Raw genomic sequence first — 18,580 nt, 5'->3', positions numbered from 1 at the left:
CACATCAGCATTGGGCTTTTTAAGCAACGGCTAGACAACTGCATGCTTTAAAAACGTAGGGACAGTGCCAGAGACTAAGCAGGAATTTATTAATACTTGAATGCTAAAACCAATAGCATCAAAATAACCTTTAATGATGTCAGCAGACATGTACTTTTCTTATGTTCACAAACATTTCAAATTAAAACTAACAATTGACAAAAACAGCTGACTCTCATGCTTTTTCTTTTGCATTTGAATCTTTATAAAAGAAATCCTGCGGCTCATAAAGAACTTGTTTTTCCACCTCCACCATAAAGAGAGGGGTGCCATCCATTATGTTGCCTTGTTGAGGTAAGGTGTTGTTTTCCTTGCTTTACCCTGGGCAAAAAGCCATTATGTTGAGTGTGAAACACAGAAGAGTTTAATTATATGCATTTAATTAATCTTAGTCCTTCATGTTCTCAGATAGAAGCCCTTTCTGGGCCCAGACAGCTTGGCTCCAGCCTTACAAGTACAACATCAGTCTGCTGGTCTTCAGTGAGAGGCTTTGACTGACTATTTGATGCAAGTTGCAGATCTGTGCTAGCATTTGATATGCATAAAATATTAGTAGAACTGATATTAGTAATAGACTGATCTGCCTACATTACACTTAAAAGAAAAGGTTCTATATAGAGGGTTCTGCCAGGCGCTTCATTTAAGCTTTTAGGGGTTCCCATGGGTTTAGTTTTAATTAATTAAATTAAAAATTCTATTTCTTCTTATATACCATAGAATCTTTTTGGCACAAAAGGTTCTTTAAAAACGAGTCAAGAACCCTAGGGTTCTACATAGAACCCCACTGAATCTTTTTGTTCTGTTTAGTAGACATTCATTTCCTTTATTTTGTATAGCTGAATCCATACCTGGGCTCATTTTCTTTTCTTTTTTCCACTTTTGTCGTAGTAGCGAGAAAAGACAAGAAATGAATGGGAATGGAAACTAGGGAATGCATCATGCTCACCATGGAACTTGTTGGAGCATGTGCGGTAACGGCTCATGTTGAGTGGGATGCAGAAGTTCAGGTTCTTCATGGCATCAGACCTAATTGAGTTTCAGTTAAGATCTAACAGACATTTCCATCCACAGAAGGGCTGGATTACAGACCGGGCCAGTGCCTCGGGGTCTTGAATTGCCAGGAGCCTCTGAAACCTCAAGCTGTACGGCCCGAGACTCAATGGAAGTTGGCACATAATTATGAAATAGGTTGAAACCATCCTTGTCCATCTCCCCATCATCTCTATCTAATATCCGGTATCAGGTTTGACTTTATAAACCCCCGCTGATGACAGAGACCCCAGCGGAACGCCTGTTCAATTCTGCACACATGTACTAATACTAATTAATGTAGTAAATTGGATTGTGGGGATCATGCAGCTGGCAGCACTGGGGAAATTAGGGGAGGAAATGGACACACACAACACAAATGAACATTACCTCCTTTCTAAATGTAATGACCTCTAATGGTGTGTTTGGGACAGATTCAATAGTACCCAATACAACGTTCCAGGAAAAGAACTACAGATGAAAAGAAACAGCATTTTTTAAAGAACTCACTCTTCTCTCTGTAGAATCATGGCTTGATTTAGACGAGAGGTCAACTGTAACAGGGCAATTATAATGCATTTGTTCAAACACAAACAAGTTATAGTGACAATTCAGTATATACTTAATAAAGTTATCTTTCTGCCGGTCTGAAATTTTCAAGGAAATCGTATTTTCCTTATGCTGTCTTTACATCTCATTTAATCTCTAGTTACAAGTTAACAAGAATGACAGATGTTAAGCCCATCGCTGGTAGCTAAACAAAACACTATATTATTTCATCATGGCTGTAAAGTCGAGATCAACTGTGACACTTGTTACATCAAAATGTGACTTTTGAGTCCTTAAAATATGCAATGAAGATTATTACATTAAAATGTTCATTAAACAGTATCCATTCCTGACAGATACAATAAATATTCTATTTGAAAATCATTTATAAAGGTTATAAATGTTATTACTTTGAGGTGTGACCGTATTAGTTGGAATCAGTTGTTCCCAACCACCATTACATATTTTAGTAGTCTGTGAGTACACCGCAGCTATTTTACCCTGTAGCCCAAGACTGGTTGCCCACTGAAGCTAAGCAGGGTTGAGCCTGGTCAGTACCTGGATGGGAGACTCCTGGAAAAACTAGGAAGAGGTGTTAGTTAGGCCAGAAGGGAGTGCTCACTCTGTTGTCTGTGTGAGTCCTAATGTCCTAGTATAGTAATGTGGACGCTTTACTTTAACAAGCACCGTCCTTCGGATGAGAAGTTAAACCGAGGTCCTGACTCCATGGCATTTCTTATAAAGAGTAGGGGTGTAACCCTGGTGTCCTGGGCAAATTCCCTCCATTGGCCCTTATCAATCATGGCCTCCTAATAATCCCTCTCGATTAAACTGGCTCTATAATTCTCTCTCTCTTCTTGTCTGGTGTGTGGCGAGTGCACTGTGGCTGCTGTTGAATCATCCAGGTAGATGCCAAGTTTCCAGAGCCAAGTTTATCTATCCATCTCTCTATCCGTAACAGTGGACAAAGGTTTGCTACATTTTGATTGGATCTTGGTGGTCTAACACAAACAAACTGTCCAACACCATCAGATAAAGATGCTAGGAAAACAGCCAGAAACCTCTTAGAGGACAAGAAGACCACCTCTGGAACCAATACCAGGAAGGACAGGACTTCTCATTGGTCCACATGCAGTTTCTGCCTTTAACCCATCTAGAGACTAATTCCTAAGGTTTTGGCCTGTGACCGCCATAAAAATTCCTCAGGACCTCCGGATGTAGCAGCAGTGGCCACTATGATCCATGTTTGGAAACCGAGGAATAAGTATTCTCTGTAACAGCTATTTGTTGTGCAACATCTTGCACAAATTAAGCTGTTAATGTACAAATAAACGAATGCATGACAGTTCAGTCTTTTTCAAAGATAAGCCAAAGATATTCTGGTGGTAGGTTGAAAAGTGAGAAATGCATTGGTAAAACTTTAAAGACACTTTAAAGACTTCTAACTATTTGCTAAATGCAAATGAGTTCCACAGGGGAAAGAAGGGAGGGCCACACTGTGTGTGTGTGTGTGTGAGTGTGTGTGTGTGTGTGTGTGAGTGTGTGTGTGTGGGTGGGTGTGTGTCCTCTGATGCCAGCAAGCAATCACAAAACTGGAATGGAGAAGCGGCAAATTGCAATCTCCTCCTCATCGGAAAGGGATAAAAGTACACTTTCAACAGACACTCCTTGTTCTGGGACTCTGGTTCATCCAGAGAGACATTAACATATAAATTCTCGTTCTGAGTCTGTCCTGTAAGGGAGAGATAGAAACAGATCAACAAAGTTTTGAGTCACCAGTGTTTGAAGGAAGAGACTAGTCAATTTCTTGTGAGTCAGCACCAGATATGACCACATTCTGAGCCTCCAGTCTGTGAGGAAACAACTACAACATGTCCCGAGTCTCATGCCAGAGAGACAAAAGCGGATTAACCAAGTTCTGAATGTCTGGCCCAGAGAGGCATAAGATATACAGAGACATTTGCAACATGGTTAAGCTCAGGAAAGCGAACCGTCACTCAAAGGTACCTTTGTATGCGTGTTCCAGATCCAGATTGTTAGGACCTTCTGGACCTACTTCAGGGCCTCATCTGCATATTCCAGATTTTAGGACCCTTTTGGTGCTCCAGGAGATCGACATCCCACGAAGCTTCATGTCAAGCCTGTTGATACAGATTCCAGCTCCTTTGCCCACTGTATTGTCACCCAGCACAACCAGTGGAAGACGTCACCACCATCGTACTGCTCACTCGACCACGTGGAACATAAATATCACTTAACCAAACCTCTTTCCAGAGACCTTGGCATGGTTATGATTTTTTTAATTCACTTTAGATGTAATATAACTGATCCTATTTAATAACAAATAATCTTTTGTTTGTTTGATGCATAAGGTTCTTTACTTTATTTGTTTCAGAGAAACAACAGTTATCTCTCCATAAGATAACGTAACTCTTCCATAGCCACACTCAACTTGTATTTCATGCATCTTATGCACATTATTCCTTTATCATTCATGGCATTCATTTAGTAATTGTGTTAAGTTATTCTTGTTGATATTTTGCAAATACATTCCTTGTGCTGATAATACAGAAGAGGCTCTAAAAGTTAACGATATCAATCACCAATCTTAAAAAGATTGATCACCTTTAAATGACATGTGATCCAAAAATCACAACGTCAGCGGTGACACAAGTACACTGCACACTGGTGATGAGTGAGACGAGACCCCTGATATGATTGTAAAGTGCATTGGGTGTACAATAGTACATAATAAAGCACCACATAAACACTTCCTAAAAAAAGCTACATCTGCTCATGTTCTCTACTGCCACTGAAAGTCCTTGGGAATGTAGGAAACACAGATCCATACATGCTGCAACGCGTGCATCCTCTCTCTCCAAAAGCAGAAGAAAAAACTGTTTGAACAGATCCATCCACATTTCGTAATAGGGTTCATTACAAAAGACACATTCTTGTTTTTAAGAATGATTAACATTATTTTGTTGGCAGCAGCAGTTTAGAGAAATGATTTCATGGAATTAAGTAACCAGGTTAGTTCAGCCCCGACAAAAAGTTGCAAAACGTTTTTTAAACGGAAACGGTGGTGCGTTGAACAAGCTGTTCTGATGACGCAAGAGTTGCAACTATGGCAGCTGAGAAGGCCATTCTTTGTGTTCTTTTTGAGGAATTTTCGGAGCCTGATGAAATCGGTATAAATACGTGTTTAATACTGCAAATACGTTCGATGTTACATGTTACATATCGATGTTTGATATGCTATATTTTTACTATAAAACTCTTACGACAAACATGTCTTCTAATATTCTAGCTGCAGTGGACACATTTGTAAATGACTTGACTTGGACCCATTGAGCGTGTCCGAGCTGTCTTTTTAATACCGCATGATTTATATAGCCTACATGTTGCTGCTGATTGGGCTGACATTTTTGACATACCCACCAAACAAGTACCCTGGAAATCCAGAGTTCTCGCTCTAGAGCACAAGTTGAATTTGCTCAGCGAGTTACTCTGGCGTTGAGTAATGATGCTCATTAAATATGCCCTTGTATCCGAGCTGCACCAATCACATCGGGTTATCTGAAATAGGCGGGCCAGAGGCGAGCTAATCAGATGACGACAGCGCTGTGACGTCAAAGTCATTAGTAAACATTGCAAGATGGCTATGGATGAACACCAGTTGTTTGAAACGGCTTTGGCCGCTACAATGAACGAGTTAGACTTGGCTTTTTATCTAAAAGAGGAACAGAAGTACGGCGCTCAAATCGTTCCTTTGCAAGAAGGGCGTTTTTGCTGTTTTGCCGACCGGATACGGCAAGAGTCTAATCTACCAGTTAGCTCCGCTGGTAGCTAAGCGTATGGGGCTTGTTGTGATTGGTCGAAGTGTTATCCAATTGCGTGCAGTGAGATTTTCAAATGCATGCTTGGCGCTGCCCCTCGAGCTGGACGATTTTCATTAGTCGATGCCAGACCATTAATCTTTCAGATTAATCTTTTAATGGCTACCAAACAAGAGAAAACGTATCTCAAACCCCGTTGGACACCGTTTCCAGGAAACATGTCGTTCAACCTGGAAACCGTAGCAAAACGTTGCTTGCCGGTTTGAGCTTGAACGTGAACGTGTCTCCACCTGACCAGCTGGAAAACCTCCTCTAAAAATCAGCCTACTAATCATCATATCAGACTGGTTTTGCCTGTGCAGTGATAAAATGTTAAGTTTTAGAAGAAAAGGTTCTATATGGAATCTTAAAGGGTTCTGTCAGATATAACCTTTTAAGGGTTCCCAGGCATTCTTTGACCCTAATAGTTCATCCAAAAATGTAAATTCTGTTATTTACTCACCCTCAACAGGTTTGGAGTGAGGGTGAGTAAATAATGACAGATTCATTTTTGGGTGAACTATCCCTTTAACTCAGTTTTAAAGAATCCTTTATGCAAAAAAAAGAGAAGCTTCTATGTAAGAAGAAATGTCTTAAAGGATTTCATAATACTTTTGTGTTTAATCAGTTATTTCATCTGGCTTCTAGTTATAGGTCTCTGAGCTGTTTAATTCATAAAATTTCATCAAAATAAGCATGTACTGTCTGGCTCATCTGATGTACATGTACATCTGGCTCATAGGCCCGATCTCAAACATATTCTCAAAACTACCATTTTCAACGTCTTCAAAATCAGTATTTTGATCGCTGACAGCTTCTTCACCAGATCCATCATCAAGTGACAGTGACACAAATATTTGATAGCGTTCAGTACTTGCTCTGCAGTAAATCGCTGAGCTATTTCAAGTTTTGCAGCTGATACTTCCTATTCTTTTGTTTTCTGCATGCGGTAACTATGAGTGAAATTTCACTTCATCATTGTGTAACAGACATTGCCACCTTGTGGAATAAACGTGAAATACACTTATACAGTCATCAACCATTCAATTATTGTTGTGCAGAAAAATATATACTTACACTGTTACACACCTCGGGTCATTAGCGACCCTATACAATTTTTTTTTTTTTAAATGAATGGGAAAACAGGCATTCTTTTATATTATATTGTTCATAATTAAACATACATTTTATTAAACAATTAAACAAATATATGAAGAGTCCAGATGCAAAAGCCTCTAAGTGCCATCTGAAATTTTCTTCTAGAATGATAATTTTTATCAAGCTCGTATATTTAAGTTCAGTTATTTCACTTAAATGGCAATGAAAATTATCTATGAATTGTCATTTAAGTGAAATTACTGAACTTATATATACAAGCTTGATAAAAATGATCATTCTAGAAGAAATTTTCAGATGGCATTTAGAGGCTTTTGCATCTGAACTCTTCATATATGGTATATTGTTTATAATTAATTGATTGAGGAATAATAGGTTGATGTCTAACTTTAAAAACTGAATGAGGAGGAGGGTAGTGAATGACGTCCCGGGTCACTAAAGACCCAAAGTATGCGTTTAAGGGTTACATGTATTGACTGGACCAAAAAAGAACCTATCAATCCATTATCATGATATTATATGTAAATGTGTGTTGAAAAAACAATGGAAAGATTTTTGGAAAGATTTTAATAGTTATTGAATGTTCTACATCTTACAGTAAATATTATACAATTACAAACTTGGCTTAATTATGTCACAGAGATCACTAACTGATCTTCAAAAACAAAAACAAAACAATAAAAAAAACCCAAAATAATAAAAACGGTTTTACACTTCATTTCACAAGCCTGATGCGGGTCTCCTTGCTCAAACGGTATACAGCACGGCCTGGACGGCACTGGCGAAAACGCGCTCGGACCTGCCAGAACCTCGATGGTGCCAGAACCGTGCTGTCATGCGTAATGCATACTATGGGGGCAAGGACTCTTTAACACTCACTGAAGGGAGATCAATTCTGGAAGACTTTCCCCTTTTTGCTTTACATTTAGAATGCAAACAACAAAGTCTTATTCTCCATATGGGTCAAACATTAATAGCCAATTTCCTAAACAGTAGCGTGAAATAGCGACCTCTTGTATGTTTGCGTCAAAGCCTATGGTACATATCACAGGTTTTCAGCAAGAGTGTGAAACCAGTGCCACAATAACTTTAGAAATACCTTTACATACTGGTGACGTGACACTGACTTCACTAGAGCTAATAACCCGTTGCATGCATCACGGGCGCTAGTTAACAATCCTTTGATCGATGCCCTGAAACCAAAGAACAGAAGAGTGCATGGGTTTGCAATATCGACATCACATGTTCTCAATACGCTCGAAACATGAAAAGAAAAAAAAAAAAGAAAGAAAATTGAAGCCTAGTCCACATTACGCCGAGTGAAAATGACTCCGTTTACGACTGATTAAAAAAAAACAAAAAAACACCTGATTTCACACAGAAAACGGATTTTAAAATGGGAGAAATACATCAAAATGTATAATGTGTGGTGAGTGGGAAAATATCGGAGTACTGATATTGAAAAAAAACAAAAAAAAAAACCTTTCTGTTCAGGATTAAAGGAATAAATCACCCAAAAATAAAAGTTCTGTTATTATTTTTTGTTATTATGTTGTTGTTTTTTTGCAGAATGTTCACACTGCTTTCCTTTTTGGATGATCTAGCCCTTTAAATTCACCATGACCCAGTGTTAAAATGTTGTACATCCCAGTAACTAAGACAGCTTTGCTCTTATCCAATTTTCACAAATAGTTCAGTAAAAAATTGCCACCATTTTAATCATACACACTCAAAAATAAAGGTGCCAAAATGAGGTTTGAATCTTTTTTTTTTTTCCACTGTAAAGAACCACAATGGAAAGGTTCCATGGATGTTAAAGGTTCTTCATGAAACTATATGCCAATAAAGAACCTTGATTTTTAAGAGTGTAGCAGCAGATTGCTGAACTCTGTCCCTCCCGTCATTACACGAAGAAGAAGAAGAAGAAGAAGAAGAGAAAGACAGATTAGGGAAAGGCATGTAGACGAAGAGGAAACCCTTTAAAGACTTGTGCTCTGAAATGCCTCTCAACCACATGGACTGCATCACTCCACTCCAGATCAACTATAAAGATCTTCTATTTAAGAAAAATGAACATCAATCATTAATTAAAACTTTAAATAACACTTACGTAAAAAGCGCCTAAATTACATGTCAGAGTGGATGGTAACGTCCTCTCATTCCGAATCGACCCTTTATTCATTTGCAGTGTAAAAGGTCACTCTAATCCTAGAGTTCAGAGGTCTGACGGATCAGTCAATGTTTAATATGTCGACTACAGCGATTAGTTGCATCGATCAAGTCTTGTGATGCAAACTTATGAAAAGACAAAAGAAATATAGTTCACTGCTTGATATAATACTGTATAAGATCAGCTGGAAAAAAAGGAAAGAGTGGGGCAGAGAGGGCATGAAAATGACATAATATGTCATCAAAACAGCTACAGAGAAACACAGTATGTGAATGTGCTGTGAATTCATCCAATAATCAATCAATGAGCCCGGTTTGAATAATTTGCATTACTTATTGATGATATCATGCCAATAAAAAAAATGCATCACATTACAGAAATATTACATATACCAAAGGTCTCTTGACTTACTTTAGCCAAATAAGATTTGCTCTCATTAAAGGCAAATTATTGTACTGTAGTATATAATGCAATGAAGTTACAGGAATTTTCAGATGAATCACATAATTCGTGAAGAACTTGTCTAGGTATTTTGCGTTAAGAAAATGAAGCCTATTTTTATTATTATTTTCATTACAATTTCCTCTTGAAATTCTGATATATTATTTATGAATCATGATAATATTTATTTAGCCGTCTTGGTTGATTTAAAATTTTCATGAAGTAAGATTACAATATTGCAGAGATTCTAATGAGAATCACTATTGAGAATTAAACAATAATAATAATAAAAGTACAGGATAATTGTTTTGAAAATAAAGCAAAATATAAAAATGCAAAAAATTGGCTTCATTTTATTTATATGAAATATTTTTTCCCTATGTTTTCAATGGGATTCAGACACTCTGCGCCCTCACTCTCTCCCTTTACTTAAAACACCGAAGGGAATGTGCTGTAAAGTAAATGTATTATTAAAAGCAATCCATAAGCTGTGATTCAACATGATGCAACCATGCTTTGCAAAGGCATAGTTTCCATCTGATTACACTATACTGCATTCACCCGCATGACACATGCATTACTAGACGTTATTACTTTCACATAAGATCAGAGAATCGGTTCTTCCCACTTTGAGTGTACTATATATCGAAATAGTGGTTGATCAGCCAAACAAATAACAAAAAAGAGAGTGATACTGTTCTGTACTGACAATAATATCACTTCCAGAGACATTACCAAGACTAACGATTTGCAGAGTAAATGCTTGATTTCCTTAACTACATCATTAAATATGAGAGTGTACCGTATAATTGGTTATTACGTTATGTCTATTTGTCAATGTGCAATGCTTCAGTATGATAACATTTCATAGAATACTTGATATGTCACTTCTGAGTACACTATTCATGGATACAGACGAGGCCTTGGGATAGGAAATCAAAATTCTCTCTCTCTGTCTAAAAATGCTGTAAATTACAATTAAAAGCCATTCAAGCAGGCCGTTCTTATTATTGCATTGAACAACTCCGTTTCTATGCCTAAAATCTGTGCAACTATAGGCCTAAAGGCCCAAGAATTCACAGAGGACCAGGGGTTAGACCCACTCTTAACCCGGAGCTGATTGGAGATTAATGCCGGAACGCCTTCCCTTCCTTTTTTCCGTTTTTTTTTTTTTTTTTTGGATTTCAGTGCTATTTTCGATGTGATAAAGTCCCTTTGAATCCTGGATGCGGTTCTAATTGTTCTGTCAGAGTAGCGTCCGTCCTGTCTGGCCTCAAAGTTGGCACACGCTTTGATCAAGTACAATGCCACTGGGATGACATCGCACCCAGAGGCTCCAGCTAAGTGCCACTGATAGTTTTTTTTTCCTCAATATTCTCTGCGAATGGGTTCGCACGTGAGCGCATGCTCGCGTGCCGCTGCATTCCCTGCGAGAGCACCCATGCGCGCACGTTTATATAAATCGAATATACACGTTATAGTTTAGAAGCTTACGCTATCCTGACACATAAGCTAATAAAGTAACCAGCTCACTCAAACGTTCTCTATTTAGTGAATAACTAAGATTACTGTATGTACTCATTATCCTAATGAAGGTTAAACCACGTTTGCACTGCCCTACTAATGATATATTCCTTACAAATCTACATGAACGGCTACAAGCTGGAAGACACCCTTGTTATCGATGATAGAATGAAATGAGGGCGAATTGAATCAGATGAAATTAAATTTCCTTTAAAAAAAAAAAAAGAATGATTCCAGAGCGTTCTGTGAGAGAACGGCGAAAGCTGAAATGAAACACCGCTGTAAATAAATAATACAAAAAAAAAAAAAAAAAAAAAAAATTGAACCCTGTGCTAATATCTAAAGGTTATCAAATTTGGCAGCATAATTGAATGATTATGATCCGAAGAGTTGCTGATATTGCGTCGGTACATTCCTACACACCAGCGTTTATACTGAACACAAAGACAAATCGTTTGAAGAGGCGTGATTGGTCGAAATCATTCTGGAGTTCTGACAGAAGTAACTATGGAACAATGAAGAATTAAAATAACCTAATGCAAGAACGTCATCCCAAAAAATGAGAAGAAAGAAAAAAAAAATTAAAATTAAATAAAAAAGATAAAAAAGCAGCTTTTACAAAAACACGTAAGAATGCATAAAGTGACCCTTGCACTTTTTTCTCTTTTGTTCTTGCAAACAGACGTGGCACCTCCTTGTTGAGCACAGAGTGCCGATGTAAGACTTGAGTAGTTGCATACAATGTTTGACTCCAGATCTGCAATGAAGAGAGAGAGAGAGAGAGAGAGAGAGAGAGAGAGAGAGAGAGAGAGAGAGAGAGAGAGAGAGAGATAAAACGAGAAGTCGTCAGTGACTGCATTTCACTGGTTGGGTGGAGCCACGCTGAATGTGTCGTGTTGGCGGGAACTCACATGATTGGCAGGTGGGCTCTACCAGTGAGGTGGCACATAGCTGTACCCAGGAGTTCCTTGGGGTCGGTACGTTGGCACGGTGACGGGGTGTCCTCCGATCTGAGTGTGCTGAGGGGTGGTCAGCAAGGTTCCTGTAATATAACAGTCATTATATATACTGTGGAAAAGTCTTAGGCATGTTAGTGTTTTCACCCCCTAAAAATGGTTTTAAGCCAGTTATTTATATCTTTTCCCATAGTATGTCAGTAGGAAATATCAGTTAACATTTCCAAACATTCCTTTCGTCATTAACTGTAATAATCCAGTGAGATTTTTGTCTGACAACAGCCGGTGCTCCACACGGATATCTGATATCACCATCACAGAGTCCGTCTGTGATTACATGAAGAAACAGAAAAAAACTGAGACAGACTAAATCCAAAAGAACTGCGGCAACGTCTCCAAGACGCTTGAAGTTTTAGGCACTTGTGTAAAAATGCTGAAAAGTGAGGATGCTTTCAAAAATAATCTCATAAGTAGATTTTATTTATCAATTAACTTCTATTTTCTAAATCAAATCAATATTTGGTTGAGCACCCTTGTGTTTAAAACAGCTTTTGTCATAGGTAGACTTGCACATAGTTTTTCAGCTAGCTTTGCAGGAAGGTTTCTTCAAGGATCTTAGAGATCTTGCCGCAGTTCTTCTGGATTTAGTCTGTCTCAGTTTTTTCTGTTTCTTCATGTAATCCTAGAAGGACTCGATGATGCTGAGATCAGATCTCTGTGTGGGGCATACCGGCTGTTGTAAAAGGGGACTGCATATATTGTATCTGTAATTAATAAATGACTAAAGTCCCCCTGTGGTGATCAAGCTTTTAATGTTGTTCATATGTCTATGTGGTGTTTTTAATATGATTTAAGATGAACCATGTACAAATGCATAAGTCAACACCATTGTTGAGTATTTTCTCCTTAAAACTGCAGTGAACAGAAGATGGTGAACAGAAATCGCTGGTGTTTCTGACGACACAAACTAACCAATCACGTCAATGTGTGAATGTCAATGAGTGGATCTCTGAGCTGGTGCGAGTGAGTGGAGGCGAGGCTAATTTGCATATTCATAGAACCGCATTCTCTCTCTCTCTCTCTCTCTCTCATATATATTGAATAATTTGTTACGGAAAAATAATGTGAATAAAATTACACTGTAACAAATTTCTAACCCTCCCAAATCAAAAATTTCAAGTGACCGATAACATCTAAATTTTTCAATTGGCCCAAGTGAAATTCTGTAAATTATAAAATTAAATTTACAGATTTTCACTTGGGCCAATTGAAATTTACAGAATTTCACTTGGGCCAATTGAAAAATTTAGATGTTATCGGTCACTTGAAATTTTTGATTTGGGAGGGTTAGAAATTTTTTACAGTGTATTTAACACACTCGCCCCAGACCTAGGTAGGTCATCTTCTTACATTTCATACAGTTGATTGAAGCATACAGAATAATTTCTTAGCATCAACAATATTATCAATTTTGAGCTTTTTACCGGCAGACATGGCCATCGTTGTTCCGGCCACCATGCCCATGGCCACACCGTTGGAGCGGGGCGCAGGTACAGGAGCGGGGTAGATGGCGGAGGGGATGCTGTTGGGCTGGACCACGGTGGTGTGGTGAATTACATGAGGCTGGGCGGCGTACACTGGCTGTGTGTAATAAGCACCCTGAGAAGATGATTATAATCTATTAGTTACAAGTAGCTAAAAGGTTGTATGTTCAAAACGTGTAAGGGGTGATCCATTGTATTGCATAGAGGGTGTTACAGGATAAATTTCTTATACTGTGGTGGTGCAGCGGTATAGTGATGGTATCAGATCCTAATGCCACGTTACTTTATAATAGGGATGCACCGATACTACTTTTTTCAGAATGAGTCTGATACCTACATTTTTGGTACTTGCCAAGACCGTGTACTGATACCTGTATATTCATTGCATTGGTAATTTTTTTAAATATTTGGTAGAGAAACCAAAATAATATGAATCATTTTAGTTGGCTTAATTCGTTTAGCAAATAGATATTCCTATTCGAGGTGTGCATTATTTTTCCACTTCACGTCATGGCCGCATTACCACCTCGGGTGTGTATTTTTCTAATAATTCAAAGGCCCATCGTCAATTATTCCTTACTAGGGCTGCGCGATTAATCGCAATTAACATGAAATCGTGCTTAAACCGATTTGGTTTATTGCGATTATGAAATCGCCAAGGCTGCGATTATTTTTTATGCGCAGCTTGTCAGTGACGGACGGTAGTAGTAAATGCAGCTCCATCCGAAAGCACTGCGTGTTTGAGTCGCTTATAACGTGAATTTGAAAAAGCAACAAACATCTTTCCAAACATGAGAAGCATTTATGAACCTCTTGTCCAACAAAAGACAACATTTAAAAAAAATCCATCAAAGCGTTTTAATCTTCTGTTTATTCAGATACAGCGATAGTATGATGTCCATAGGGATTTCCTGGAATGACGCGTGTTGTCTACTTCTGTGGAGAGGCATATTTGGAGTGTCTGCGTGAGAGCGCCCTCTGGCTTTCTGGCATTTTCTACTGATCTCAGAGCCATGCTGCACTGACAAGCTGCGCATAAAATAATCACAGCCTTTGCCAAATCAATTGCGGTTTCATTTTGATTTATCGTGCACCCCTAATTTAAGTTCTAGACCAGGGATGGGCAACTTCGGTCCTGGAGGGCCACTGTCCTACAGAGTTTAGCTCCAACCCTAAAATAAAAATCACCTGCCTGTAATTTTCTAGTAATCCTGAGGACCTTGATTAGCTTGTTCAGGTGTGTTTGATTAGGGTTGGAGCTAAACTCTGTAGGACAGTGGCCCTCCAGGACCGAAGTTGCCCATCCCTGTTCTAGACCTTTGTGATGTTGATGCTTTCATTTACTCTTTACTTATCTTTCATTTGATAGCAAAGTGAATATTTAGAGCTGCGCCAGCAGGGCTCAATAATAAGGATTTTTTTCCCCACTGGTCAGTCAGGCCAGTGGTTCAAATTCTTAGATACCAGTGAAACCTCACAATTTTCAGGTACAGAAATTGAACGAAGTAATGAAATAACACTGCATAGTCTTCACTAGGGATGCACCGATACCGAAACTTTGCACACATGATTTGAATTAAAACTTAATCGTATGTGCGTGTAAAAACATGAACAGTTAAGTGATTTGTGTATGCGAGTGGTACAGTAAATCACAGGACGTTTTCAAAAGGTTTTCTGTGCGCAAACATCCAAAGCTTGCGGCCAGAATGTTGCCTCTCAGACAGCATAGGGGAATAGTCTATTAAAACGAGTTCTCTTTCATGTCTTCTTGTGCTTTAACGTAGAAATTCACACAAAATTGTCAAAATGTCTGTATAGCCAAGTATCCTTGTGAAACATAGTCCGTTATGTCTTAAGTGAACGTAAACGGTTGAAAAGAAAACAGTATGTTGGATAAATTACGCTCTTAAAGTGACAGCAGCCTAAAAAACCTTCTGCAGTCTTTGTCCTCAATGTTAATCTAACAACAAAAGACAGAGAAAACCACTCACTGCTCTGACTGGTTGAGCCCTGCTGGAGCAGCTTTAAATATTCACTGTGCTATTAAATTAAAGATAAAATAAGATAGAGCAATAGTAAAAGTAACAGTAGCTCCTACAATACATTTTAACAGGCATAATTAGGCATGAAAATAACTGAAGGAAATATCTATTGGCTAAGCCAAATAATTCGATTCATATTCTTTTGTTTTCTCTGCCCAATAATATAACATAAATGCAAAAACTTTGTAAATTGGTATCGGTACTCGGTATCGGCAAGTACTAAAAATAAAAAGTATCGTATCGGACTCGTTCTGGAAAAAGTGGTATCGGTGCATCCCTAGTTTTCACTGTATAATTTAAATATAGAATAATCCTTATCAAAGTTACAAAAGTTATTCAGTCAAGAGCAGTGAGTGGTTTTCTCTTTGTCTTTTGTTGTTAGATGAACAAAGACAGCAGTGTGTTTATTAGGCTGCTGTCACTTTAAGAGCTGCACTTATCCAACATTCTGTTACACACGCGTTTTCTTTCTCAAATTAATTATACATTTAGCCTAATTTATAGACATCCTTCTCTGATATCTCCATTCTGCTCTGTTTGCTCTGATGTCATTGTTTCTTAGTCTTGACACAAACACTGTACCACTGTGTGTTATCGGTTTTTGGTAACTGAGCATTTTAATGAGTACGAGCATCTTGAATACTGAGAGCGGTATCAGTGCATCCCTAATTTATTACAATACTGAATCCGTGTTGTTATTGTTATCTACATAAAAATGATTAAAAACCTTTTCGGTAATTGAAATAAAGCTGAAATAAAATAAAATAAAATATAAATATTAGAGAAAAGTTACCTTGGCAACTAACTGAAATGGATAACTTAAGTTCAAGTAATAAAATGACTAAAACTAAAATAAATTAAAGCTAAATTGAAATATTAAAAAACAAGAACTACGACAGAAATATTACAAATTACAAAAGCACCTAACAAAATGAACTAAAATGAAAATGAAAACTAAAAACATAAAAATAAAAGCTAATTCAAAATATTAATAAATACTATAACAGAATATAAATAATACTGAAATACTAACTGTACTGAATGATAACCATATTCATAAAATGGAATTTATGCATTCAAAAGTATTTCAAATAACAATATGGTTCCACCATAGTTCATTTTACTTTAGTAATGAGAAGTATTTGAGGTAAAACGGGGGGAAAATAATTATTTTATTAACGGAGAATCGATCTCACTGTTATTTGCATCTATCATATTTGCTATTAGTGCTGTAATCTTTGTTGTAGTAATTTAACCAATGCATTAACTATTGGAAAGATGTTAAAAATGCAGCATTACAGACAAAAGTATCCTTTAACAATACTTGAATAGCTATGGGCTAACATAGGTGATGTCACCTAAAAATTCATTTCAGGTCAAGCAAGTTATTATATTAAAATACAAAACCTTTTTTTCCCCCTGATAAACAATGCAGAATAAGATAAGAAGGGCCAAGTTTGATTTCTCTATAGACAACTAATTATTCAAAACACCACAAAACATCATACTTATCATGGATTATGGTGTTATTCCAGCTTGGTGAGTCATCATCTTTATTTCTTTTAGTGCTTTACTCAATTGTTTCAAAGCAGCTTCACAATATTCACAGTATAGAATAAGGTCTTACCTGAGCATAGAGGTTCTGCTGGGGATAGGCACTTCTAATAGGGTACATGGCCGTCTGGTAGGGGTTAGGGGACGGGGAATAGGGAGGAGGGGCTCCATTGGTCTGATTAGGGGGGACCTTATAAGGCGTTCCTGCAGTGTATCCTGAAACAGAGACGGAAAGAGATTGTTAGGTCCAGTAGGCATTAGGCACACAACAATCGAATATAATAAAAAATATTCCTTCACACACATCCATGTGCTCTGGTTGGATTTCCAAAATCTTGTGCGCCAAACTAAACTAAAGCACATATGAAGTGCAAACACTCACACACCCTTTCAAGTCAGAGATATCACACATTAAACAACCAAGCACACACACCGACACTTTCTCTTTTTCCACACACACACACACACACACACACCATCTGTTAGGCTTTTCAATTGCTAGCGATTTATTGGAGGATTGTAGACAACAAAGTAGTAACAAAAAGCACAAGAATGTGAATTCAGCTGCCCAAACGGAAGTCTTTTAAAGAAAGAATACATTGCTTTAGGCGTTATTAGTTACACAATACACCAAAAGATTCCCTACATACCAAAGACATGCTATCAGTCATTACTTCACATCTGAAGTACACACATTGATGCAACACACCAGATTCAACTGTCTTTAGTCTAGCTTAGCCAATCCTGTCTAATTCAATCCCACAACACAATTTTATGCAATCTCAACTCCAAAAAGCTCAGCTGTCTACGGTGAGAATGAAACCTTAGATCTCAGACAGTGTGTCTCCAGTATGCAATGTGAGATTTCACCAAGACAGCATTTTAAGAAATCATAGGCACATTCTGACACAAAGGCTTAAACAAACAAAATATGTTGCATTTCAGGGTTATTATAGTTAACTAAAACTATAAACTTTAATTGACACACATATATATATACACACACACACACATACATAAAATATATAGACAGTTTTTATATTTATAGAAACCATATAGACAAAAAACAAAACTACTAATACAAATGATAAAAAAACAGTATAACAAACTTTCAAATGATCAAAATATTCATAAAAACTATAATAGTATCACAACAACACTAAAAGAACACATTTTTGACCAAATTAGTATATCCTCTGCATTGAGGACAATCCCAGAATGCATTGTGAAAAATAATCCAAGCGAAGAGAGAAATCTTTTCAAATTAATTTTATATGCTACTGTCAAATTTGACTGAAATCGAGTCTCCAGAGCACTTTATGTCAGTTGCTGCCTATGTAGAGCGTTATAAATCCAAATCAAAATAGATATAAAATTGCCATGTGATCAACAAAGGACAAAAAAGAAAACCTTGGAATATTTCATTATTATTTAAATTATAACAATTAATTTAGTCAATACAGAATTATATTACTAGTACAATAATTATATTGTACTGTAAAATTGAATGAATAAAGAATTACAATAATTATTTTGAATAATAATAATCAAAATAATCAAAAATACTGGATTTACGGAATTCATGTGGATCAGAAAACAAAATGTAGAAGAAATAAATGTCCTGATCAAATAAAAATATTTAAAAATAAATAGAAAAAAAAAAGTAATAAAAAAAAAGGTTCCATTTCACTTAGGATGCTGCCTTAAGCCGGAGACACACTTAACGACTAGCTGAAAC

At 37.3% G+C, this 18,580-nt stretch overlaps 1 protein-coding gene across 3 annotated transcripts in view; it reads right to left on the bottom strand.

Annotated features, from left to right (window-relative positions):
• Positions 1-10,401: 10,401 nt before the first annotated feature.
• fam168a (family with sequence similarity 168 member A) overlaps positions 10,402-18,580 on the bottom strand; it is a 65,759-nt gene continuing 57,580 nt past the window's right edge. For all 3 annotated transcript variants that reach the window (XM_079874749.1, XM_079874750.1, XM_079874751.1), the window contains 4 exons: positions 16,916-17,058; positions 13,187-13,361; positions 11,658-11,788; positions 10,402-11,503 (listed from right to left, as the gene is read on the bottom strand). In XM_079874749.1, the coding sequence (XP_079730875.1) occupies positions 11,676-11,788; positions 13,187-13,361; positions 16,916-17,058 (431 nt within the window). In that variant the 3' untranslated portion in view covers positions 10,402-11,503; positions 11,658-11,675. The remainder of the gene's footprint in view (positions 11,504-11,657; positions 11,789-13,186; positions 13,362-16,915; positions 17,059-18,580) is intronic.

Source organism: Squalius cephalus (genome assembly GCF_949319135.1).
Source record: "Squalius cephalus genome assembly, chromosome: 6".
Classification (NCBI taxonomy): domain Eukaryota; kingdom Metazoa; phylum Chordata; class Actinopteri; order Cypriniformes; family Leuciscidae; genus Squalius; species Squalius cephalus.
The sequence above is the reverse complement of the archived record's forward strand: the minus strand, read 5'-3'. Positions and strand labels throughout refer to the sequence as shown.